Below are 27,404 nucleotides of genomic sequence, written 5' to 3' on the forward strand. Positions count from 1 at the left end.
TTACATTAAGCGGAGAAACTCAAGTAATAAATTTTACTCGTTTGAAAATATCGATCAATGAAGTAACAGTATCAATATGAGTGGTATATTATTTTTCGCGATATGCAACAAACCTTCTAAGTAAACTTGTCAAAAATTTATCATGTCGTAGTCGGTTGTTACGAATTCGAAAGAAATGTACTTCGATTATCACGATGATGGAAATTAAGATCAACGCAGTATTTCGGCGGTGGGTGTGCATCGTTTGGTATGTTCAGCAATCACTAAATGACCAAAATATCAAACTGTGCATACAACTCGGAGTTAAACGATAGAGTTACAAGTCGGATGTAATCTCGATTTACAGATGACAGCTTGATGATGTAAAGCTCAACCACTCAAATGTGTTTATTACAAAGTATTTGACACAAACAAAATATCGACTGAAGACTTCGGTTTCATTACCAAGCTAGTGAAAATTGTTTTCTATTGGATGGATATGATTTACCTTTAGAAAAACGATATAGACCGATTAAGCGACGCTGTTTCATATCCGTCGAGTGAGTAAAATTTCTTTGGAGTTCGGTTTAGTGAGATAATTGTTAGGGATTCAATCACATACAAGTAACGTCTTTTAGTGACAGAGTATTGTGATGACATTTACTCTAGCAATGACAACGGAAAAATTTTCGATTGCATTGTCGGTGTATGTGTTAGACAAATAATTCTAGTACACCTAACTATAGGATACATTTAGCAAACATCGTACAAATTGTTTCGTTGTGATGGTAACGACTTTCAACGGTTTGGTTTCATGTCGGGGAATTATTATTTGGGGGTTCAAAAACAATCAATACTACAAATGAACAACAATGCAAAACACGTTAAGTGAATTACAGTGTAGCAAGTACTTCATTGATATTACGATTGTTGTGTACCAGACATTTCTAACCGAATTGAATGCATCTAGCAAACATATTCCAATTTGTTTTTTGTAATGATCAAAGTGTGTGAAATGGCGCAAACGGATTAAGCATTAATCAAGCGGCGATATGTCAATTCACCTAGTGTGGTATCTTGACACCGGGAAATGTGCGAAAGTGTTTCAATTCCCACCGCAGATTACGACGATAAAGTATTGTACCGGTTATTGTTCAACAAAGAAAATTGTTGTTTCATCTTTAGTCTTGGTTACTGGAGACAATTACATTTGTAAATTATTTTCTGATTTCCACAATACGCTGCGTGGTTTTTACGAACACGGTTTAATCTTCCCAACCAAAACATTTCAGACATGTTAATCTAGTTTTACAAATCGATATGTTAATAACAATGTTTCTGAAAAGTTTGTTGGTATCGTAATAACCTTCAACACAACCCTGGTCTAATAATGTCATAATTTAATAATCAAGTAATGATCAACTATTACAAATCTCATATGTCAAATCAATGCGTCAATCCTTATGTTCACAGCATGATAACTTTGAATATAACACCATCGTTCGATTGTAAGAATTCTCAACTACGTTGGTCAGACATTCAAATCTCGTATACTCAAATGTAATGTGTTAATCTCAAACCGCGCACCAAGTAGTAATTACTTCATCTTACAGTTGAATAAAAAAAATATGGGATATGGATACAACTGAGTTGGTATGTTTGTGGGTTGTAGTGATTACTCGCGTAGTCTTGTCTACTTTTCATACGGACACTTTTTGTTTTGGTTTGGTGAGTTACTACAAACGGATTGACTTACCAAGGTTTTTGTATTTTACTCGTTTGTGCATGGCGAGATGTTAAAATGTTGAGTTGTCATAGTGATAGTATTTCTGAAACTCTATTTTACAAACGGAAACGGAGTCGTGAATAGAGTTGTCAGTTTCAAGGATTGTTTCAAAGTATAATCTTGAAATGTGACTTGGTGAAAGTTGGTAGTCATGTTTGTCAAACCTATTTCAATTCACGCAATGTCAAAGTCCAAATATTTCATTCTGGATTATTTGGATTTACCTTCAGTACATCCCGCGAATGGATTTAAAGTTGGCAAATTACCAAAATGATTGAATATTATCGGGTTAGAGATAGTTGGTATTGATTCTATAAGTGTTAAAACAGCGGCGTGGAATGTGTGAATGATCCGATGCGGGTGAATGTTGGCGTCAGTAATATTCAGGTTACGTTCGATTCAGCAGATCGCGTTAATAGGATTTGTCAAAGGATTTGAGTTGGGTCGAATCAATACATTCAAATACGATTCAACTCGATTTGTGTAGTGAGTTACATTTCAAGTTGACACTTTATCAAACGATATGACATCGAACAGCGTCAACACTATGCAAGTCGGAGCAACTTCAAATTTTCACGTCGGCGTCAAATTCGTCTCATCACCCAAAAGAGGTGGCGTTAGCCAATATCTCAAAGGTATATTCATCGATGGCAATAACGAAGAGATATCTTTCACGTGTTTCAATCGTGATTTGTTCGGGAACATTGAGAAAGCATTCACCAAACGAAAAAAACTCATGGTCAAATCCGGTTGGGTTCAAATTGATAAATTTACTGGAAAACCCGCTGTATTACTTGGTCGGGCTTCGTCAGTAACTCTACATGGAAAATCGAGACATACGACTGAAGAATACCCATTATTGACCTGTGAATCGGTATACGGAAATAAAGATGAATACGTCTCGATCGCCGCTACTTGTGTTTCTCGAGAGGAGAAGATGGTCAATTCGGGTGTCGGAAAGGAGTTGAAATTATACAGTTTTACATTGAAGGATGATACTGGCGAGGTGGTTTTGGATCAATGGAACAAAGCCTCGCTCGTACCCGGGAAGAAATATCAACTCACTCGTGTTAAAAACTGTGTCGGTAGCTTGAAAATCGATCCGTTAACTAGACTTGTTGAATTGAAAGAATAGTTTGCATATTTGTATACCACAATACAATATTTCATTTCGCGTAAAATGTATGACCTATGTGATTCGACAACTGGGTTAGTGCGGTGTTGTTCTACTGATCGAGGTGTGAAAATTGTGCTATCGCGATGAAGTTGTGACTGTGAACAGCAGACTATTTTGTAGGCGCGAAACAGCGTATAAGCCGAAAGTATTATTCAGGTAGCAATCAATAGCGAGGAAAGAGAACACGATCGGTCATTTGACACGACTAAACTACGACATCATATATCATAATTTACGATCAAACTATTTCGCACTGACTGGTCTAGTGTAATATTCGATAGTAGCACGCGGTTGGCCGTGAAACAATTCAGCGCGCAGGTCATTCGAAATATAGGTCGCACTGCTTAATCCTCACAACAAGCCACGTTTCCGTTTGTGCGGTTATTGTTGGTGACTATTCAACACCACGCGAGAGATGTCTGAAAGTGCGCATCACGACCGCACCCATAAGAACACATGGCGAGTCACCACATATCGCGTAAGAATACATGGCGCATCACCGCCACCGCCTATAGCAAAAAAGGCGAGTCACCACCCCGGGTTTTCAGGCACCTCACCGCCACAGCCTATACCCGAAAAGGCGAATCACGACCGCATCCATAAGAACACATGGCGCATCACCGCCGCAGCCTATAGCAAAAAAGGCGCATCACCACCCCCGGTTTTCAGGCGCGTCACCACCCCGCCCATAAGAACCCCATGCAAAAAAGTGCGAATCACGAGCGATCTACTTAACTACTGTTATCTATAGTGAAACACCATCAAAATCGACCTATACCAGCAAAGGTCGACTAAACGCATATTACGGTAATCGAGTTCAGATATAGATACGATTGTTACATCACACATTAGGGGCGACCAGGCATATTTGCCCCGCTTGCTCGGCCATTTTGCGAATAGGAGAGAGTAAATCACCGTTTCTTTATTGTGCGCGGTTTTGAGAGAATAGACAGTGAAAGCTTGTTATGAGCGCTACCGGGGCATGCCCCGGCTAGACATTCGCAAAGCGAAAACACGAAGAGAATTCGATTTTCGCAGAGACTTCGCTATATATGGGCATTTACAAGCGAAAAGACAATAAGAATACGATTTTCGCTGTGATTTCGGTATATATAGATTGGTGTGCGTCTATAAATGGTAAAGAATTGTTATTGAACAGAATATTAGGTGGGGCAATGCCCCAGTTGCCCTATAGGACGAGCCGCCACTGCTGTAATCCTACGGACGCAACAACCTATGAAACTGTCATGACGAATAGTAATATATCGAAAGGTCGTAACCTGCGTTGGGTAAGGGTATCTGGCTAGCAGTATAGGTAGTATTGTAGCATAGTAGTATACGCTCCACAACTGTAACACCAATCAATTCGTCGGCGATTGGACATTTCTATTACAGGGGTTCTTAACCAGGGCCCGTAGACCCCTTCGGGGTACGAAGCACCACATCAGGGGGTACGAGATGCACTGTGGAATTAGGCCTATATGCCGTGGAACATATTTTTGGCCAATTTATTCAACTGGAATATGGTATATTCGCGCTATGCGAGATTTTATGGAAATGGGCTTTCTGCTTTTAATATAGGTACCATCAGAAATTGTGTATAAAATGAGCAGGGGCTACCTACGACTACGAGAAATCTTATTGGAAGCACGAGGAGGCAAAATCTAACGCCGATTTAATTTGACTTGGGCATTGGCTGTGACAACAGCCTACTTATCACGACTATATCAAAACCTGGATTAGGCTACACCGCTCAACTGCTCTGATATCAGATCAATCTTCAGTAGATTTCAAAATATTCTACATAAATTGTGGCACGTCAAAGGTGCAGTAGCTGCAATATTATAAACCGACAGTTTGACGATGTCATGATGCACCCTCTTGCCTGATGTCTATATAACTCATTGTATTAACAAATTATGCCCGGCATAAAAATAATTTTATTAAAATATTTGAAAATGTGATTTTTTTCGTGTCAAGCGTGAGTAATACAATAGTAAATTACATTTTCACGATGTTTGTGGAATGCCCGTCTGCAAGCTCCCGTCAAATAAGGCCTACTTGGAAATTATACATTGAATATTTCTATTATTGATGCTGCGGCCCGCGGCGTCATCAAAACTAGGAAATTGGCCCGCGAGGACATTTGAGTTTGAGACCTCTGGACTAGATGTAATGATAAATGTTTCCGTATGAAAAAAACACTATAACGCAGTGGCCAGTAAATATTATTGGTGGCATGTCAGCGGATGAATACCACTTATTTCGAAATCGTTAGAGTGTCGTATCGTCGTCTGGCCATTATAGAGATTTGAGCAAAGGGTGGAGCGAAGCTTGTTGTGCTTGAATAAAGTGGACACGATCGTTGAAGATTCCTAGGAATGCTGATTGGGATACGCATCGTAAAAGGTACGGTGCTACATAGTATTCGTTGCCGTGAATATCTACGACTGTGCACACCACCGAGATGACTTTGATTTCATGATTGAAATATTTCATTCGAAGCATTCTCTGTTCTATTTTGGGATGTTGGTCGACCTATATACTGGCCTGTGACACCACATACTCTGCCACGGAGTAGTTGAAATTGTTGGCATGTTTATGTCATTTTTGGGCCATAGCATAGAGATGTTTCCATCCACTGCTGGATTTGTTTGGCACACATGCCACCTCAAATGAGAAACCTTTTGCTTCAATACATAAGATCAGTGGTTCTCAACCTGGGGAACGCGAGAAATTGACTATGTCTGTATGAATTCCAACTAAACATGTGTTTCGCAACCATTTTCAGAAGACAATTGTTGAAGATGAAACTTATTTCGTATTCAAGAAAGCTCGCCAAATTCAAACTCCAGCAGTCGCGCTCAACTTCATTTAAGCAAATTTTTGATATTCTTTGAAGATTTAGAGGAATTCCCACGTGTAAGTCATTCATTACTTCATAGCTTTGGCAGTATCCTAATGCTCGTTGCGCTGGGTAGTTGTTGTTAATAGCTGGTGAACTGCACTGCGTAAGACAGACTTACATGCAATATAGGTTGCTCGGTTTTGCCCTCAATTAAGCTACCCTATATCAACACAATTTAATTCAATTCAATTCCTAAACGGATCAAATTGAGCATGGCAGTACAGAACGATGCCTTGTTCTCTGTAGTCACTACCAGCATTAGGATTAGTCTCAGTGCAACATACCTTGAAACAAATTGATGTCCTGTCCAATGTTTTTTTGCTATTTTCAAACAAGTTTGGGGAAATTTGTCAAAAATGTTAAAGACTGGAATACGGATTCAAACTTGGCGTAAGACATACCATATGTATACTATTAGATCAAGGATTGGCAACCTGCTGCCGTAGATGGAAATTTGAGTGACCGTCAACACCTAATTCAATTAGCATGTGTTAGCTTCCGTTGACATGCAAATTGAAATTACCAATTCACTCCCAAATTTCTAGAGATTCTAATTATTCTTGAAATTTTCTTCACGCTCCACGCAATTCAACATAACTTAATTTTTCGATTCTAATATAGTAGCGCCCTTCTAAATCTAAGCAGGAATCAGAATCGTGTGCTCCTCACGAAAGAAATTTTTTAATGGTACGTTTGGGCGATTTCAATATATTTTCACTACCGATACGATGGACAATCCTGATCGGGGGTCAAGAAATAACAGCATGTAATAAAGTGCATGACTAATAATAATTGGCCACACGAAGATGCAATATCATTTATAACTTGCCCGCTGCATTTGATAAAGTAAGTCATGAATCTCTGCTATATTATGTAAAAGTCGGAGCCGTCACCACACAATGTACCAGTACCGGTACTTAAAAAATTGTTATATTTTTGTTACCCTATTTGTCTTAGTAGTCTTTATAATGTCATGTCTAGGTTAGGAACTTTGCTTAATATAGCGACTTACGCATGGATTCTTTTTAGTGGAACTGCAAGATACTAGCTACACAGAAGGAATGAGGACGAGAAAAAGAAACAATTGGAAGTTTGGCCAATGGTGGGAGGGACCACTCGTGTTACTGCATGTCTCCTAAAGAAGAATTAAACCTCCAGCAGCAATACTTTTCCATCGATAATCTTCTCATCGTGAATCATGAATGAATATACAGTTTGTTCCATGTCGTTTTGGGGGTGTGAAGAAGCTATTGCGATATTTTGGCATCGGGTTGCTTTGCGATAGGTATGGGATGTACGTGAATTTACAAGCTGGTATGTAATCCTGATTTACACAGACAGCATGTATGTAGGTAGGCGGTAAAATTACAGTCTGAGTGGCAAATATACAGGATAAAATGTAGATTGGATATACCGGAGGTGACTCGAACATTACAGTCTGGCGTGTAAAGTGAGATTACCGGACGAGTGTAAGTTAAATTTACACTGACTGACGGTAATGTTAAATTACCACGAAATGTCTGGCTACCGTGCTTCCAAACATTTCGCGGCAAATCCAGGTTTTTTTTTACAGTGTATGATTTTTCTTGATACATGACTTGTATAGAAGTCTAGAACCAACCTAAATTTGGGACCGATGCGACAAACAGTGGATATATTATTCTCATACGATGTTATACTATAATATTGTGCTTACCTCGCTTTTGGATGGTGAGAATGTATTTTTCGCAATTCTTCTTCACTGTCGTAGACAGTCACGTTAATATTCTCATCTTTTGCATACAAGAGATGTGATGTCTGCTTGTTTGGATTTGAATACACAATGTCGTCTGGGTTAGCACCCATGTCCAACGCCATATCGATCTCTTTCTGAACAGATCGTTAAAATATGTTGTTTGAATCATATATCAAGGATATCATGTACATTGTACATGTACAACCGATAGGGAAATACTGATCTACACATGTTGTAATGTTGAATGGAAGAGTCATTAAACATAGCACCGTATTTAACTTTATTGTATCGACATATTTGCTCTAACAGGAAGGCTTATACTTCCACAACGCACTGTGATTACTCTCAATCGGAAGATAGTCTCATTCTCATACCGTCGTTAAGCAGTCGAAGTATGATGAAAATGCTATAACACTCTTACTTACTCTACCCAATTACATATTCTCGCAATGTATAAATCTTGTCATAAACTTTATTCATGGGATTGGCCATTCCACTCAACAACAAAAATTCTTTATCGGTAGGAATCAAACCGCAAGATCGCTGGAAAATTATCTAGCGGTTCCTCGTAGGTAAAATGAGAGATTGCGAGTCACGGAATGCGGTATTGATTGTTCTAACGATAAATGTTACTACTAGAATTTGTCGATTAGCGTAGATATCAGGAAATGTTCAGAAATGACATGACACGTTTGTATTTGTCACCACAACCACTGTGACCTGCACAGACTCGGTTCATAATTTGGATTAAAATGTTGTACTCTATTTATATCGCGGTATAAGTCTGAGGTAGGTTTTGGTTTCGAATGCCATGGGTGTATATTCACACCCGTATATCATGGGTGGTACACGGCTACACACTCTTTTCGATAAGTTTGTAGTAGGGATGGTGTGAACCTCTGAAAGTTTCAGGTTCTGTGTGAACACGAACGTGAAGCTCATGACGACATATTGCTAATTTCAATCCTACATTTCTGTGAAGCGATAGCCTATATGAGGTACAAGATACCCTGCGATGACTCGGGTCACATATTGCCGCAATGCTGAAGGGCATATTGACGTTTTAAACGTCGCCAAATGTATCAACTGGAGCAATCGAATGAGATAATAATCCCATAAAATCAATATATTCCGTCACTTTGTCAACAATTTTGACGAGGACTTGCAAGGGAATATAAGCTTACGCGTTAACGGTCTCGGCCCGACCGGGCAATGTATTCGGCGTCTGAGGGTTGCTACGTTGATATTGAGAATAGCGTATAACGGTTTTTACCCCCAAGCTATAAAGCAGTAGCCAACACCCCAATCACACGGATTTGGTTTTTACGATACAATAAACATATGAAATCGAGTTGGACTCCGTACGATTGTTAGAATTTTTAGATCAGACAACGATAACAATTTCATTGATTGGTTGAATAAGCATCATTCGCTGGCTACCTATATGTAGCTTATTTCGCTCTTGATGTTGTGTGATTGCGGGTCAAGCTCACAGCAGAGAGTCACTACATATTCACAAACAGAAAGCTGGATATTTCGAGCAAACATTTGGAACAAAGCAGATATAATCTTTAGAGATTGCCAAGGTGCATGCAAGGTGTATGCATGGGCCCAACGTCATGCAGAGTGGCCCGCAGTTGAAATGCAATAAATTTCAACCGAAGATGCTATAACGACGTTAAAATTGTAATATATGAAAAAGGTCCACAGTGCAGAACCTACCAAGGTTTGTTTGTGAACGTGAACCTCTAAATTTCCGAGGTTCACACACAGAACGCGAACGTGAAACCTCACGTTCACGCCATCCCTAGTTTGTAGGTTCTGTAATCATGTACCACCTTTTGGGTGTGAATACACACTTTTTCGTTACGAGTGTATGCTTATTTATTCATCCATTCACCTGACTTGCACAATCGACTCCAGCTCCTTGCAGGAGCAAGAATCTGATGAGCGGAGGGTGTGGTCCGGCTTTCATCGCATAGTATGGTCGGATTCGCGGCATCCGTTCCGACCATTGCTTCAGCAGCGCGGCGGTTTCACTCAAATCGCAGATCCAGAACGAGTCATCCCAGAGCTAACAGAATCGATCTTAGCAGAGTTAATCGGCACCGAAATGCTATGTGGCGTCGGATCAGATTTTTACAAACTGTACCAATCCAATTAGTTGACGGTCAACGGCCAACTAATTACTGTTTTTGAGCAGTTCTAGTTCTAGTTCTAATTGCATAATAAAAAAATTAGCTTCCACACAACTAAAAAACACGCGTCGTCGGTTGGGGTGAATCGTGATACCGGGATTCTATTGTGTGAGAATTGGGTTTAAACCTCGCCCATTTCAAGCGTGTACTGATATTCATGTGGAACACGGGTCCCAATCCGATAAAATATAAATTACGGAGTTGCTTCGGAGTTGAATCTAGTTAGTTACGTGTTTTTGAAGGTCGTTCGTTCTAGTTCTAGTTTGGAAAGAGCGTAGTTTTCGTCTTAGTTGCAGATATTGATAATCCAGTAGTTTGTGGTAGTCTGCTTTGAATGTCTGCATACCCATCGTCGCAAATTTTCTATTGAATATTCACCGACATTCTTACCCGACGTCCGTTAACCGAGGATGATAGCACATTAGCCGCCTGTTTCGCCGATGAATAGCACTGCATTTCGTTGGACAGATTACCTCTCCTTTACAATAATATCATATAAATATATGATGTATGCTGGGACTGTTACTTTCTATCAGATCTGAGGGGGGAATGTAACATGAATTCATAGTCTGTTGTTACTCGATCTCGATTATAAGTAGAGCTAATTCGAAACTAATTCAAATATTTTATTAAAATAGTTTACAGTAAATCGATACGATCAGTCTCAGACCATTACTAGTCTACCCTCAGTAATTATTGTAATTAAATGCATAAGAGCGATGCATATCAATTGAAATGATATTTTATATCTCACACAATCTGAAATGAAGTACTATTTTAAGGTCTAGCCGCCGGACGAGTCGAGCAAATTTGTAAAGTCACTCTGGGAAAATCTAGACATCTCAAATTTTATGATTTCCATTGAATTTCAGCATTTTTTAGTTTGAGTCGTTGGTGTTAATGTTTAGACACAGATTAATACCGCAATGTAAGCATATGTATAGGCTACACCATTTCAAACTTTCAAACTTGGTGCTATCCCATTTCTAAACTCAGAAGATGATTTGAGTCAAGGATTATTATTTATGCCAGTTGCTGAGAATGCTGCTCACTAGATATACTTCATGATTCATGCAAATACGAAGGAATAACTCAAAGTAAGCGACGTTTACTGACTCAAATTCTGTATGAAAGCTATGGGAATCACCAGCCTAATAGTATATGCATAAAGGAGAAATAGTGTTTGAGTATAGTAGACACTCTTCCATTACACCTTCTGGTCGGTCATTGCCCTGTCTCTTGAAAATACGAATCCTTTCTAACCGACGAATTTTAAAGACACGGGGTACATGCCTATATCCTGAGTTAGAACAAAGCATGTTGTCGTGCGTGAATCCATGCAATCTACCGCCAAGGCACGGTCACGATATCACGGTCGTTGAACAGAGTGCGACTTGGACGCCACACATATAGAGCTCACCAGTACAGAATCATTAAGTGTGAACTCATATAAAACCAACTAAAGCATCCGGAAATGCCTTTTTTCATTAGCTTATACGAGGCAAAACTTGACGAAAGTGCTGTGCGAAGGACAAGCATCGATTGGTGTTGCAATTGTTATCTGAAACTGTTGAACAGCGTTAGGCGGAAAGGTTCGGAAAAGCGATGGTCTTTTGCGGAGAATATATACTAGTGCCTACATTAAAGGAAGAGTATCCCGAAAGACGAAGGCATTGAAAGAGTAGTCATTGACGAATCAATCAATCAATCAGGTTTATTAATATTTTCATCGTTTCAAAACATCACAAGACTGCGATACAGTGAAAAGATAGGAATGTGTCGAAACAACTTGGAGGAGCCTTTAAGATCAGACACCCACCTTAGCCTAGGCGAAGTAAATAGGAGGCATGCACACTGAATGAAAAGTAATGCAGAGAATATAAGACGCAAGCGACAAAATGAGGTGGCATGTGGCGGAGGGCGAGGTCGATGTTAGGTCGTGGTCCGGTAATCCTGAAGACTGGCTAGTATTGATTGATACAGATACAGATACCATATGGAAACCGCCGAAATGTCAATAGCAATGTAAAGTATCAATTTATTGCTTTTCATATATGTGGTTACTTTGCGATCACTACAATCTGCTGACTGGCAAACCACCGCATAAAGCACGGCTCATTTCTGGTCTAGGCTTTTGTAAGATACATCTTATAGGCAGCTTTGGTAGCCTAGCTATAGATTATCATGATTGAATAGCTCACATTTGGATGGGTAGGATTTTGAAAAAGACTTGAGTATGATCTGAGGCTGTTGTATAGTCGATATGGTGTGATTTTTCATGCCAAGTTGACGAGCATTGTCCTACTGCGATGTGGACAGAGTACTTCAACGTCTATCCTTTTATGTTGTTTTGTTACTCTTTTGTTAATCTTTTAGGTCGACATTGGCCTCGAAGAACTTACAATCTTCGGTTAGGAAACAGTCCTATTGGCGCAGCTTCGTGTTGATATCTTTTTATATGGTGTTAGCATTAACAAAAGACATTGTGTCAGCTTCCGTTGCGATATTGCTACTTCTACTAAGTATTACTTAGGGCCAGTGCTAAAAATCATGCAACATTATCCTTCTGTGAAAGATGCTGCCAGGAATCTTTCGTCTTCGGCTAGCGGTCGACGAGTAAGTACCATAATTCCGTAAAGGATATTACTGCCTTCAGGAGCCTGCCCATGAGATTTGTCTATAATTGGAAATTATGCGTACAACTGCGAATGGTTTTTGGCACCATGCCATTTCAATTGGAAAATTCTACGCGATATATTTGTATATAACAGTGGTTCCCAACCATTTTATCCTAATTCCCCACTTTCGATTTATGACGAGCCTTCATTCCCCACCTAAAAACTCTATATCCATATCTAAGTGCTACCTCCAATAAAATTTTGCAAGACTTTGATTAGTATACATAGTACGTGCTATTGGTGATTGTTAAGATCCCCGGAATTGATCAGCACACAATAAAATTAACGCAACGATGAAACTGGTAACCGTAAACGCACTTCCGTAAATATATGTATCCACCCCGGCACGCAGCCAACAGAAAAATAGGCGGGGTTTGACAATTTTCCAAATGTTGCGGGGTATAGCATCAATTTACCTACGTAAATGCCGAATAATACATGGGTCAGATAAGCTTCCTGATGTTGACGAACTCATGCGTGCGATATATAGATATAGATATAAGCCGCCGTAAACTACACTTTCGCAGAATCCTAAAAGAACTTGAAATAACATAAATATGTAATTTCATTTGTAACGAGTCCGGATGTGCTATTAATTACCGAGTCCACGATCTCACTTGAATACATGTTCAGCAATATGAGCTCTTATTACAACGAATCAGAATTTTTCTATCACTACGCTTCGTGAACGATGATGGTGTACAAATGAATGAAAACATTTCTGGGGATCGCGTCGCGTGTCGCTATCCAGGCAATTCTCGCTAATTCGGGGCACTGATAATATGAATCGCTGAATTGCAAATGAGCTATGAAATATTCGGTCGGCATTTCAAAATTACATTTAATAAAGGCAAATATTTTTTTCAAAAGTGAGTCTATTCCCCACCAAAAATCCCGAAATTCCCCACCAGTGGGGAATTCCCCACCGTTTGGGAACCACTGGTATATAATAATAGATTTCTCTGCCAGATAATGTGTCAAATTCAGTTATTGCTGTACTGGGGTGGTGGCTAGAAGGCCCATTAAATGGCGATTTTAACCAACTGAAGTGCACGCAAATCAATTTCAGAACCCTGACGACGCATTCATGATTTGCGATTTGAGCGACGCTGCCATTCTGTTGAAGCAGTGGGTGAAATTCATGCCACGGATACGCCCATATTATGCGATGAGAGCAGCACCATATCCCCCTCTGGTGAAATTCTTGCAGCTGCAAGGATGCGGTATCAATTGCGCAAGCCAGGTGAATGGAATTTCACTTTTCGTCCAAAGACTGATATTTCAGCGACTTGTGATGTAACCACTACGTTAACTAATTGTAAAGATAGAGACTGTTTAAATTTTTTCAATTTCCATATACATTTTGAATACATTTAGTTAGTGGCCGCATTGGATTGGATTAGGATATTAAGGGAATTTTGGATGTGAGTTTCGAAATATTGAATCCTCTCCTCTGTGATGCTATACTATATAATCCTCATCCATATTTATGACCAGCAAGGTTTCATGATAGGCGGTCAAAGTAACTGAAAGAGGTACTCAAGTAGAAATGGAATTAGCGACATAGTAGGAGTAGGAAGTATCATATGCTGTCTCTGAAAACTAACAAGTAGTTTTAAAAGGCAGTCATAAATACTAGGGACGGTGTGAACGTGAGGTTCACGTTCGCGTTCTGTGTTTGAACCTCAGAAATTTGGAGGTTCAAGTTCACAAACGAACCTTGGTAGGTTCTGCACTGTGAACCTTTTTCATATATTACAATTCTCACCTCATTATAAGATCTTTAGTTGAAATTTATTGCATTTAGCGGCGGGTCACTATATGCATGGCGCTGGCAGCATAAAAAATCAACACTAAACGAGCATGCACCTTGACAATCTCAAAACTTTTCTTGCATTGTTACAAAAGTTTGCTCGAATATTTAGTGACTCTCTGGTGTGAGCGTGACCCGCAATCACACAACATCAGGAGCGAAATACACTATACATGTAGCGATGAAGGTAGTCAGCGGGTGATGCTTATTCAACCAATCAATGGAATTGATATAGTTGTCTGATGTAAAAAATCTAGCAGGCGTACGTGGTCAATCTTGATTTCATATGTTTATTGTATCATAAAAACCAAATCCGTACGATTGAGGTGTTGACTACTGCTACAGCTGGATAACTTGTAAACAGGGCAATATCGGTACCAATTATACAAACCCGTTTTACACTATTCTCAATATCAACGTAGCAACACTCAGACGCCGAATACATTGCCCGGTCGGGCCAAGACCGTTAACGCGTAAGCTTATATTCCCTGGCAAGTCCTCGTCAAAATTGTTGGCAAAGCGCCGGAATAAATTGATTTTACTGGATTATTATATCATTTGATTGCGCTAGTTGATACATTTGGCGACCTTTGAAACGTCAATATATACTTCAGTATTGTGGCGTTATGTGGCCCGAGTCGTCGCTAGTTATCGTGTACATTAATATAGGCCAGTGCTTTTAAACCTGTGTGACGGTCCGCACTTGTGCGAATAACAAAAATGGCAGTGCGAATGGTGCGAATGAAAATCCGGATTGAGTGCGAATGAAAGTCGTGAATAATTGTTAATTTTTTAGACGTGGAATAATTCAAACAAACCTAATAGGCAATTCAAGACCCGTGTAACTTTTGTAGTTTCGACGCAATTGTAAAATTTTTTTTAACTTACGACGCATCACTAATCGTAGCTCTCGCAAGCCCTAGTGAACTAATATTTTCACACTATAATTATTACGTAACCAAAAGCCTGGTTTGGCATCTGGTGTAGTGGCAGACATACAGTATACTGACTGACTGAGCCTCCGACAGGCTGAAAAAATGAAGTAAAATTGACTTTCTGCTTTCTTTCGCAAAACAATCATCATATTTTCGTAATGACTGCTCGATTAGCGCAAGGCACGAGTATGTAGTAAATACCATCATTACAGACTCATATTTGCAAGTTACGGTAACGCAAATATTTACCCAGGAGATGGGAAATCGAAAAATGAAACAGAACACAAGTTGGAGCAATGTGTCATAAGGTAGCGAGCTCTAATGTGCCTAATACTCTCCTTGATCGTTTTCGACAACATTTCCCAAGACGTAAGGCATAAGCCTCAACACAAACATGTGGGTTTTTCACCCTTTCAACAAACTGAAGCCTCCGGGACCTTTGCGTCAGCTCTCAAAAAACGATTTCTGCCAGCAAGCCTTTCTCACTCGCGAAAAATACGCTGTAGTTTGGATAGGAGTGCAGAACAGATTTCAGGACCTGGTCATCCAAGTACTAGTAGACGCTCTTGTAAAAAAACCAACAACTTGTTTGGCCGAGAAGTGTTTTAGTGAAATAGTTGAAATCAAAACTAGCGAAAAAATTGACTTTTTAATGAGACACTTGATAGCTAAGCTACATAGTAGCTAATTTGTTGCACATTTGAACAAAATACTCTCAAGTATCTTCATCTTCCTTTTGTATAACAATTTTCGGTCAGTTGAATTTAATGACATTGAATTGAAACGAATGAAATTTATTTGACAAAAAAGTGCGAATGAAGCTCTAAAAGGTCGAAAAGCACTGATATAGGCTATCCCTTCGCTGAAATGTAGGGTTGGAATTGGCAATATGACGCCACGTGACGTCACGAGGTTCACGGTCGCGTTCATACAGAACCTCTCGAAAACGTTCGCGTTCACACGAACCTGAACCTTTGAGAGGTTCACACCATCCCAATAAATACTTATTCATCGACCGTCAAAACCAGGAAACTGACATATGCGATATGTGCAATGTGCATATAGCTGAGTTGGTGTTGCTACATTCTACGTAGGAGCTATGAGCCCACCATGTGATACAAATGATAGCTTGCTATATACCAGAGGTTTTATAACTCATTCCCACCTCCCCTTCACAAAATGTGACAGAGTAGCGCCATCGCTTGTGCACAATTGTCCACATGAAATATGGGAGCGCGACATAAATTAAATATTTTTAGGCCATGACTTCCGTAGAAACATATTGGTAACTCTTTAAAATGTCGGCGTGAAAATTCTGGGCTCTCCGCGAAAACATTCCCAAATTTTCTCGGTCATGGTCTCTTTCTCTCCTCTCTCTCTCTCTCTTTCTCTCTCTCTCTCTCATATTAGTTAGAACATAAGAACTTCTACTTCACAAATTGTATATAGCGGAAAGTAACTAAGTAAGTCACAAAATAAAACGAAATGAAAGTACTGAATAATCGGATTTACCAGACTATGTACTACAAGTACGTCGAAAAAATAGAAGTACTTCGTTACTGACCACCTATGTGTTTCATGCACTTCAATTGAAATATATCGCCACGGTCTTTTAATAATTATTTTCAATTAAATCACAACGTATTGCCTCTCTGCAATTAATGATCAAAATATGTTTTTTGCTACCAAAATTTCATAAAGTGAATTTTAAACTTATGTATACATTTATAACCATACTTACAATCACCCAAAACCAATAGCCTAAGTGTAGGGAGGTAATAAATGTAATAAAGTTGTCATAAAAAATTCTTCATGATTGATTCTAATATATAACAATAATTCACGATCTGCGTCGGTTTATCAAAGGTAGGTATGCAACTAAATCGGACGAAAGTTCATTTTATTTTCATGTTTGCTTCTGCTAAATAGGTACAAATAAGAGGGTAATCGCAATTATTTTGCCAGAAAGAAATCGATACGGCGTTGGACGTGGGAGCTAAACGGGAAGATATCATTTATTCTGCCCCCGATAAACCGATAACACATCTTTTATATGCGAAAGATAAAGATATCACCTTGACGGTCTACGATTGTGAAGGAGAATTGAGAAAAATCTACACTCATTTTCCCAAAGCCAGGTGAATAGATATAATCCCGTTGTATCCCCTAAAATCGAACCCATCTAAATATGGATTTTTCGAAAGTTAATCACATTTACCTTGAGAAACTCATTGACTGACACCTATATCTGTCAACATGTAATTGATTTTGCAGTTGCATCAAGACGACGTATATAATTATTGATAATCAGCTTTATATTATGAATATCTTCTAGTTCGAAGATACCCCAACTTAAGCCGTGGCCCCCTCTGAAACTTTTGACAAATCAATGCCACCCTATTTTTTCAACGTTTTGGAAATTGTTTGGAAACATTATTTCAAGTGCAGCATCCAGTAGTTAGAATGATAATGTAATATTATAACCTCTTATACGGGCTATGCTAAAATGCAACACACAAAGTTATCAACAAGACAGTACATTAATTAGTTATTTTTATTACATATTCAGTTAATGCTTCGCTAATGCCTAGTTTTGCCCAAAATTTGGCCAAACTATCTTTCTCAAAGCTAAATCGAGCCCTCCTTAATAAGGCTTTTAAGGGTCATGGCCATAAGGTTGGGAATCCCTGTTCTAGCAGTTTACAAATTAACCAACTATCTTGGTTTGTTGATGAAATTGAACAGCTTGGGGTATAAAAGTGTAAACTGATTGACTTTTAACAATGGTAACTGCAAATATAACTTCAGTTAACCCGATTTTTTGTCGAAGGTTACTACTTCGCTTGCAAGCACGACCTGGAATAGACGGTGCGATGAGTGAGAGATTCTCAGCGAATTTATCACAAGCCATGGCCCTGATAAGGATATCGAAAGAGTTGGGATTGAACACAGTCGGGATATCGTGAGTGCTCCAGAATTGTTGACAGCGCGTAGATCTACGAATAGCGCTGTGCATTTTGCTATCAGCCGAAATATAATATATATATATCCCTGAACAAAATTCAAAATACTATGAAATCATTCTGAAGTGTTATCCGATTTCATCGACCGAATTATAGTATAAAGCAAAATCCTATACTAGTGAATTAGAACTATACATGTAAACAATCTTCGCGAAAAGAGTGTGCATTCACACCCAAAAGTTGGTACATGAAAACAGAATCAACTTCAAGATTCAGAAACCTCGTTCTAGTGTTGTCAATCGAATGTTTCACCGAACTTAGCGACTGAGCAGCACTTCAAATGTGTGTTTTAATTTCATTATTGCACGGTTTGAGCCATTCATCATTATCAATCGGCTCTTTCTTTCTCATCTGTACCTTTACGCACCAAATTATCGCCTTACTACCGTAAGCACCGAAGTTTGCGTGTTGACGAATTATATCGCTTCGAAGTATTTAAAGTTACACACAAATATTTTTCCAATAGTTTGCGTCCTGTGTTTGATGACTTTTTCATACCTGCTAAAAATGTCCACTCCCATTACACGAGGTCATCGTCAAAGGGAAAATATCTACTTATCCCCACCCAATGGCAACCTAACTAAGAGATCTATCGACTACTTAGGACCTATCATCTGGAATGAATTACCGCAACATATCCGTGAATTTTCATATAATGGATTCCAAAAAGACCTACTCAATAACCTCTTGTCGTCATATTAGGACTGTTGTACTACCTCGCCTGGTCATTGCTTCATTGATAATGTGCTACCATCGTTTATTTTATATTTTATATTTTCCTTTATAACTAACATTTTTACAGCCAGACTGTATAGAGTGAAGCGTACCTGTTTGATACGGGTGTCATCAGACTAGTTGACCTTCACAGTCGTATCGATCATTCCTATCTGATAGATACCGAATACTGTGAATGCATATTTTCTGCGCCGCCATCATCATTGCTCTCTGTTTGTTATGTATTTTGGTTGGATCAAAATAAAGACCCTCTCTCTCGCTCGTTATAGCCTTGTTCTGTTGGTTACTTTGCGGAAGAGACGAATCTTGCTGCATACTTACGAGCCTATAAGTTCCTTCGCAGTTTATTTTTGCTTATTCTGATTTGTCAAGTATTTGGATTAAAATGTTGTGTTTGATTTCTTACGCGGTATAAATAATTACTCAGCACACTCAGTCCGCTAAGAGTGCGCGGAAACACTAATATAGCGCACCTATAAATCATTGAATAACAGCAATATTCAATTTCAGCATCATCCCGGGTTCGTCATGCTTGGATGATTCGCGTTTCGATCAAGTTATCAAAGAGGCGAGGGGCCTGTTTGATTTTGCCGCCACGCTTGGGATGAAGTTTGAAATACTGAATATCAGAGAAGAATTTGAAGGAAGTTCATGCTCCACGGACAGATTTTACAAAGTGATGCTAGCCGACGGTCGAATACGTGGCTATTTCTCATGCTCAGTCATACTTGATGTGTTGTCATTTATTTAGTGTTAAAGGGGCACTGCACTCTAAAAATTATGTGGCCTCAAAAATTGAAGGGCAAAACGAAAAAAAGGTTTTGGCCGCATCCATTTTCTTCAGAACGCCGCCGTAATGAAACTAATTTATTGAAATTTCCACAAGTGTTTCACGATCCAGCAGTCACACAGAGATCGAACTTTATGTAGTGGTCAGCCGATGTTATGAAGGAAATATGTCGTACGCGTCAAGGTGGTTTAGATACAGCGTTCAGCAGGAGATGTACAGCCAGGAGATTTATGTCAAAATCGGGCCTAGTGTATTCTATTTCTTTAGGACAGAAATAGATCATGTCTAACAATGTTTTATTCATAAGAATAGGACATGATCTATTTCTGTCCTAAAGAAATAGAATACACTAGACCCGTTTTGACAAAAATTTCCTGACTGCACATCTTCCGTTGAACGCGGTATCTAAGTCGCATGTACGACATATTTCCTTCATAACCCCGGCTGACAACTATATAAAGTTTCATCTCTGCGTGACTGCTGGAGCGTGAAACACTTGTGGCAATTTCAATAAATTGCAGGTCCATTACGGCGGCGCCCTGAAGAAAATGGCTGCGACCAAAATTTATTTTTCGTTTTGCCCTTCAATTTGAGACCACGTCATTGTTAGAGTGCAGTGCCCCTTTAATATATAAGGTATATTAAGTATATTAATTATTAAGTATTAATATATTAGGTAGTATAGTATTTAGTTGGTGGCAGACTTGGACAAATACGTAATACTAATTAGTTTAATCTGAACGAAATGCCGGTAATCTAATCCTTATCAAACCTGTGTAATGTTTCTATGCGTTATTTTTAATTCTAAACGAAACGAGCCAAACTTGCTGTACAGATATTTGCCATTCTCGTGCTTATCAGAATGAACGCTGATATGATATGATCTGATCTTGATTTTTGTGATGTTTCTCTATCACTCGGTTATTACCTATGTTTCCAAGTTTTTGCAAATTATGTAATTGTAGTCTAGTTAAAAAAAAACAGCTGTAACGATAATTCTGATTCTATCTAATGTGATAAAGATGAAACATTTCTAGTTGTTGAAGTATGGTTGATAGTGCATTATGAACCGTGGTCGAATTCCTAATATTTCTCACTGCAATCACATATCACAGTATCGGTACTTCGTCATCAAAACCCATCATATATGTATTTCAGCTTACCATGTCGATGAATCGAGCATTGGACGATCAATTTCCCGAGGAGATATTTCCGCGGTTAAACATCATGTCACAGACCGGAACATATTTTTGTGACAGAACATTCACGTTGATAAGTAATGTGATAGCGAAAAAAGGTCAGTCAGCTTTTGAGGTGTAGCTTTCTCGTGTTAGTGACCATTTTTCATTCATGTAAACTGAATATTATTCTGTCTCATCTCCGTCCATTGTCCAACTGTCCATTGTCGCATCTCTCCACTCCATAATTTTAATGCGGATAAAGCTAAGGCTCGAACCGCTCAGTATAAGGGTGACACAAAGACCTGTGATTCTTTAACCATTATTTTTTTCATTACGACTCAGTGAACAGACAAAACCTACTGCCTACGCCAGTCTCAGCCCACTAGTGGTAAAAACCACCCTACAATGGTGGGTAGTAGAATAAAATCCATATAGACCAGTGATTTTCAACCTTTTTGAACTCGCGGACCGATAAAACATCAAAACCAATGTTGCGGACCAGTGAACCTTTAAAAATAAAAGTTATCCCTAAATATAATTACAACAAATGTATGCAATTCAAATTGAATATTGCAAATTTCATTTATTGTCTCATTCATTATATTATATGTGTGAGTGCTACCATGCTACCCAGTGGTGGCCTTACGATTAGGGGAGGGGGGCAGGCGAAACTCCCGGGGGGTGGGGAGGGATTATCTATATTATCAAAACTTCTGGGGTCACCGGTCGGCGGCTGAGAACCACTGATATATACGAGATCTCGCGTCTGCTTAGCTCAGTGGTTCCCAACCGAGGGGGGGGGGGGGGGAATTCCCCTCTCAGGGGGAAGTTCGTAATTTTAGGGGGAAAATTTTGCTTAAGAATTGTAACGGATTCACCATCTTTTTCATGTCCGAACTGACAAGTAGTCAACGAGTTATTTCCAAATGTATGTTCCTTTTGGCTGTTTTTCTTTGCCGGAAGTAAGTTCAAATGCTATAGCATATTTGAAGTCTCTCCATTACATATAAATTTCCACTTATTTTTAAACTAGTTCAGATGTTCTAAAAGTGCAGTTTGCGAGACAATTTTGTTGGGCCCGCTACGGCCTCTCAACCAAATTTCTCTTAAGTGGGCAAACGCCGCGCCGGATCTATCATGACGAGGCTCTAGTGGAAGTAATAAAGAAACTGTTTTTGGCAAATGAAAAAATAACGCATTAAATACGCTTGATTTACAGAATTGAGTCAAAATGTATTCGCAACTATGTAAGGACGTTATTTTTATAGAATCGCTCGAGGCCGTAGAAATGCATCATTTGGAGTTGTACAGTACGCGGGACCATTAGGCACATGTCTATCCGCGCTAGGACACATCGCGGCATTATAAACGTTTCGCGAAACCTGCGACTCCGCGAAATGAGCTCTCAGAAAGATCGACGGTGATAACACGTAGAATCCAAAATGACCGACACTTGTTTACAGCAGCGAATAGTCCTGCCTTTGAAATCTCAGACCCGCAGTGCAAGTGCGACCCAAAGAAGAAACACATCACCCACTCAAGAAATACGAATTCAGAATCTTTCGAGTAGCCCAGCGACAATCTTTACCGGAAATCACGAAATAGCAACATGCCCCAACAAAGTAATGTGGACCAACCAGAAACTTCATTAGTGGTCTTAGCTATGTGGCGTGGATGTCCTAAATTTTCGAAATCACGATTTCCATCAGCTCCAGCAGGAAATCTGGTCACGTGTATGTTATGGAAATACCAATATTATCGACCAAATTCATACATGAACTAAAAAATAAATCACGCGACCAGCAAATTTATGCATACTGATTTTCACGGCAGTCATATTAGCGATTGGTGCATGGTAAGTCGACAAACGTAAACGGATAAGTTTTCGTTCGCCGTTGCCTAACACATCCACGTCTACGAATCGCACGATACCGGACTTGGTTGGCCGCGGAAAGGATGTGCGTATGCTTGTGTTACTGTCAATCGTATGTATCAATAGCAATGTGGGGGAGTATGTGGAGCGAAGCCCTGCAGAAGTTATGTTAATTGGGACCAAGACCAATATTTTTAGAGGTCGACAGAATTTTGTTACGGCCCTGCTTGAAAGAAACATTCTGTAGCGCCCGTCTTATTCTTCAGTCAACAGGTGTTTTCGCGAAAAATGACCTTTTTTACTCACCAGGCTGATTTCTTGTAGCGGGGCTTAAATCTCGGCCAAGGGGTCCACGAGATGAAAAAGGCTGGAAACCACTGGCTTAGCTACTTTAAAACACGGCTAATATTCGTTATATTGATCATCAAAATAGAACATGGGTTCCCAACCTTTTACTATCCCATTACCAGATTTGAAAATTTTGAAAACTCCATGTCCCTCCTATTTTTTCAACATTTTGAATGAATGAACAAACTTTTTTTTATTTAAAAAAGATTGATATAGTAACCGGCATTTATGATGATAAATATTGTAAGTACAACACACAATAAACATGATAGTGCATCAATTCGTTAATACATATTCAGTTAGAGCTTGTCTTTGCTCACACAGTGTCTTGATTGCTGGTTTGGTGGTGGAAAGAGCCAGCTTCATTTGTCTTCAAAAGTAACATTGCTCAAAACCCACATTCACAACGACATGACAATGACATGGCAAATATCAACTGTTAATTTGTTTTCGTGTTATAGTGCATTAGGGATGTGGAAAAATTCGATAGCAATACGCATTTACCTTTTAGAGAATGCAAATGGTATTGACTACACCATGAACAACGGCTTGTACGGCAGTTATATGAGGACGCTACTTGCTGGCAACGACTATGACACGTTTGAAGCCTTTCCGCTGTTCGATGTACGATCAAATACTTCCTCAATCGAAGTTGAGTTATATTAATAAATTCGTGTACAGAAAGAATCAGGAAATCCCGAGCGACCATGTCGACTTTACGGACCGACATGCGACGGATTCGATGTAATTAAAAAGAAGGCGTTCTTACCGAATTTGGAAATTGGTGACTGGTTGATGTGGCCAGGTATGCGCAAATGCGGCCGGTCAGTCTACGTTACAATTTATTTAGGTCATGTACAAATTTTAGGCCGAATATTTTATGCCGGTTGTCATGTGTACGGCTGGAAAAAAATCGAGGAAATGAGTGATTCACAGAGTTGGTCAAAGTAATTAGACTTGTTACTTAGGCTTACTAAATTTAAGATCCGAAAATAAGGACATGTCATAGATATTGAAAGCTATAATAGAGGAGAAATTGACTAATTTTTGCGAGTAATGGTATTAGGTTGACTGATAAAAGGTCATTTTTCCGACCATACTTCCAAAACTCTACTCGCCTGCAACTCCGACTAAAACTTCTTCATTAAGAAAGCAATTGCTTTCAGAGGTATCTTTAAATTACTAATTATTATTAAAATAGGATTTTATTTACCATCAATCATTGTTATGTGTTACAATATTGATAAAATTGGTCATTATTTGAAATTGCAATTCAGTTGAATGAAGGAGGAAAATAGCAATATACATCTTCGCGATGCAGTCAAAAATCGATGCAGTTTCTGGAATCATACCATGATACTGTTACAGAGTAAATACATCATCTGGTTTTGTAAAATTGTAAAATTGAAGTAAATATAATCAAATGATGTTTCCCTCTTGACAAAATTAAAAATATTTGTAGTGTAGGCATAGCCCAGCTGCATGGGTCGAACAAATGATTAGGAAAGACTGCTAGTCCTAGTTCTTGAATACTTGACTAAGTGCATGTAGACTACTCATGTGCTATTGGACTACTTCCTAAATTTCGTTTCCAACTAATTTTTATTAGCAGTGAGTTGGTGCTTGTAATCAGTATAGTGTGTATTGAGTAGTAAGTTACATCTCTGTATTAGTTGCTGACCCATACACAAGAGCTATACACTTCGATTGCTTTATTTACATTTTAATTCTACAGGATTGGAGGTAAGCCATGTTTGAATGAGTCATGCATATTAGGGCTTAAAGGACTAATTCCGACAAACAGGGCGTCCTCCGAGGACACTTTCAATTTCTCGAAAAAAGAGGACGGATGCTTTTAAAAGGACATATGGTTACCCTATTGTTGCTTATTGGTTTAGTAATTTGAATAGTTTCAAGGCACTCACGGTGGGAATAAGGTATCGAAACTATATTTCTTGTTGTTTAAATAAATGGTGCACAATTTCAGTATACTCGAAAAAACCTCCAAATTGTTACCATCGTATCTCGATTTGGATTCAATCACTCTAATCATTGTGGAGTTTGGAGCACGCAGAACATTTGGTACTCAAATAACGTGGAATGTACTCAACTATGATTCGAAGATATCGACGATATATTGACTAGACGAGGGACAGGAAACCAGTAGCCATATGTGGCTCTTTAGATGACAAGATATGGCTGTCCCATAAATTTTGATTGTGTGCGTGATTAGCAGCTTATTTATCAATATTACTGCAACTTTTCCGTAACAGCCAGAATCATCATGCTTGCGGTAGCTGGGTTTCATACAGGGTTTCATAGGCTCGGAATCTCTTTTAGAAATCTAAAAGCTTTTGACAAATATTACCATCTGATATTTGTTCATTTATATGTCCATTGTCCAGCATAGTAGTTTTTTCAATAATGATTTTTTTCCATAACAGGGCAAATACGGCACCTGTGTTATAACATCACATCAGTTTTTACACAGACAATATATGGCGCAGTGACACTACTAATCAGCAATTGTGGCTCCACAGTTGTTGAACATCATTGTGTGGCTCTTCATGAATTCCGGGACAATATGTCTCTTTGACCAAAAAGGTCCCCTAATTCTTGGGCTAAATGATTAAACTATTAAAAATCAATGCCCTAAGATGGCAAACACTAAATTGTGACATTAGCGGTTGTATGCAGAATGGTAGCGAGGGGCCAAGTACAGCGCAAATTTGACATTGTCCAAATAATACGGGTGTCCTATATTCAGAATGCGGTGCTCACACGTTTGCCATGAACACAAGTTTCAACGGCATGGGGACTGAAGTTTTTTACAACATAACAACGGAGCAAAATAGGTAGGATATATATTATCGCTTCTAATGATCCACCCAAGTTTGCTCTGATTGCAGTGACTAAAATAGCATTCCACATTTGTGTCCGACAGGTTAAAACTTGATCAGGCGTGTTTACGAAATCTTGACTCCATATGCCGAGACGGGACTACTATCTGTGCAAAGCATAACAGGTCCTTCACATTGAGTGACCATCAAATGATATCGCCTTAAGGGCCTGGAGCTTCACATGATTACTACGTTGTTTGCAAGAAAAGCGAGTACAGTTGTATGGATGTGTCGATGTTGATTTTTGAGTCATTTGTGTATTGGATGGACTTGTACTCGGTCATATGAATCGAGACAAATCCGACCAGAAAATATCTTATATTTGTTTGAATGAACCTAATAAGAGTAGAAGAGATCAAAGTAGTCATCAGTAGAGCGATTTTTTAAATAAAAAAACGGATGATTTTGACCTAAAATGAGAATATTGACATCTTTTGACCTTAGAAAACTTAATTTTGACAATATTTTGCCCATGCATGCAAATTAGATGTTTTCGCACATGATGTTAGAATTATACTACTGAGCTTCATTTCTGGTTGGAGCTGTCTGTCCTTACGAAGTAGTTTGGCCTGAAAAAAAAATCTATTTTAACGAGATCTGGACCTGTGAGGAATTCCAGTAGTTATGCTACGCATTATGATAGAAATAATTAAAATATGTTGCTGTAGTACAACGAAAGATACTTTCGTACATTCTCGGGTAGAAAGTGTCTGTCCTTACTTAGTATAGCTTGCTAAGAATGGAAAAAGAACGTTCAACATCAGCATTGATATAAGAACCAATGGCCACACAGTCGTGCTTCAGTTAGGATAGTGAGGTACGTTGTGCATAACACCTGTTTTCGAATACGCATTGCATTTGTTAATCTTGATTTTAGTAATCATTTGTAATTAAGTCTTTTCAGATAAGCTGTTCTTACCGCTATATAAAGCGTCTGCGAACAACCATTTGTTGGTTATTTCCGTTGACGCAAAATTAATTTTAAATCCTTACTTCGGTTCCTTGCTTACGTTTATCTTAATTCTCATACGTTCGTCGGCCGTATGTTGCTGTTGCTGTGTTAAGTGTCAGCTATCTTCATCAAGTTTTATGTTGCTGTTGCTGTACTACGTGCCTGCTATCTTCATGGATTCGTATGTTGCTGTTGCTGCACCACGTGTCTTCTATCTTAATCAAGTTGTATGTTGCTGTTATTACACTATTCGTCAGCTATCTTCATTCGAATCCGAATTGAACCTGTTATTGCGTTATTAAAGTCATTGAATACGTGTATGAATTACAACGATTAGCATCCGTAGGTAATCCCATCGACAGGCTTCTGCGCCTATACTCGGCAGTCAGGATT

The 27,404-nt window shown here is 39.0% G+C and overlaps 2 protein-coding genes and 1 long non-coding RNA gene across 3 annotated transcripts in view; 2 read left to right on the forward strand and 1 right to left on the reverse strand.

The window, feature by feature from the left end:
- Window positions 1–11,185, reverse strand: part of LOC145445387 (antizyme inhibitor 2-like) — a 79,525-nt gene extending 68,340 nt beyond the window's left edge. The window contains exons 1-3 of the mRNA XM_080323577.1: window positions 10,174–11,185; window positions 9,486–9,659; window positions 7,547–7,719 (exon numbers count right to left, since the gene is read on the reverse strand). Of these exons, the coding sequence (XP_080179703.1) occupies window positions 7,547–7,719; window positions 9,486–9,659; window positions 10,174–10,239 (413 nt within the window). The 5' untranslated portion in view covers window positions 10,240–11,185. The remainder of the gene's footprint in view (window positions 1–7,546; window positions 7,720–9,485; window positions 9,660–10,173) is intronic.
- LOC145445388 (uncharacterized) lies at window positions 5,148–7,073 on the forward strand. The gene is made up of 3 exons (XR_013916988.1): window positions 5,148–5,351; window positions 5,734–5,864; window positions 6,880–7,073. It is a non-coding gene; the product is annotated as an uncharacterized LOC145445388 (long non-coding RNA).
- A 231-nt stretch (window positions 11,186–11,416) lies between the features above and the next one.
- LOC145444671 (ornithine decarboxylase 1-like) lies at window positions 11,417–27,341 on the forward strand. Its single transcript, XM_080322689.1, has 10 exons — window positions 11,417–12,399; window positions 13,531–13,704; window positions 17,175–17,347; window positions 18,040–18,171; window positions 19,478–19,643; window positions 20,916–21,054; window positions 23,671–23,783; window positions 23,841–23,964; window positions 25,927–26,014; window positions 26,104–27,341. Exons 1-10 carry the CDS (start codon window positions 12,334–12,336, stop codon window positions 26,222–26,224), a joined length of 1,296 nt encoding a protein of 431 aa, XP_080178815.1. The 5' UTR covers window positions 11,417–12,333; the 3' UTR covers window positions 26,225–27,341.
- Window positions 27,342–27,404: the final 63 nt, after the last annotated feature.

Source organism: Botryllus schlosseri, chromosome 8 (assembly GCF_051294905.1).
Source record: "Botryllus schlosseri isolate E-star chromosome 8, Bs_hap1, whole genome shotgun sequence".
Lineage (NCBI taxonomy): Eukaryota > Metazoa > Chordata > Ascidiacea > Stolidobranchia > Styelidae > Botryllus > Botryllus schlosseri.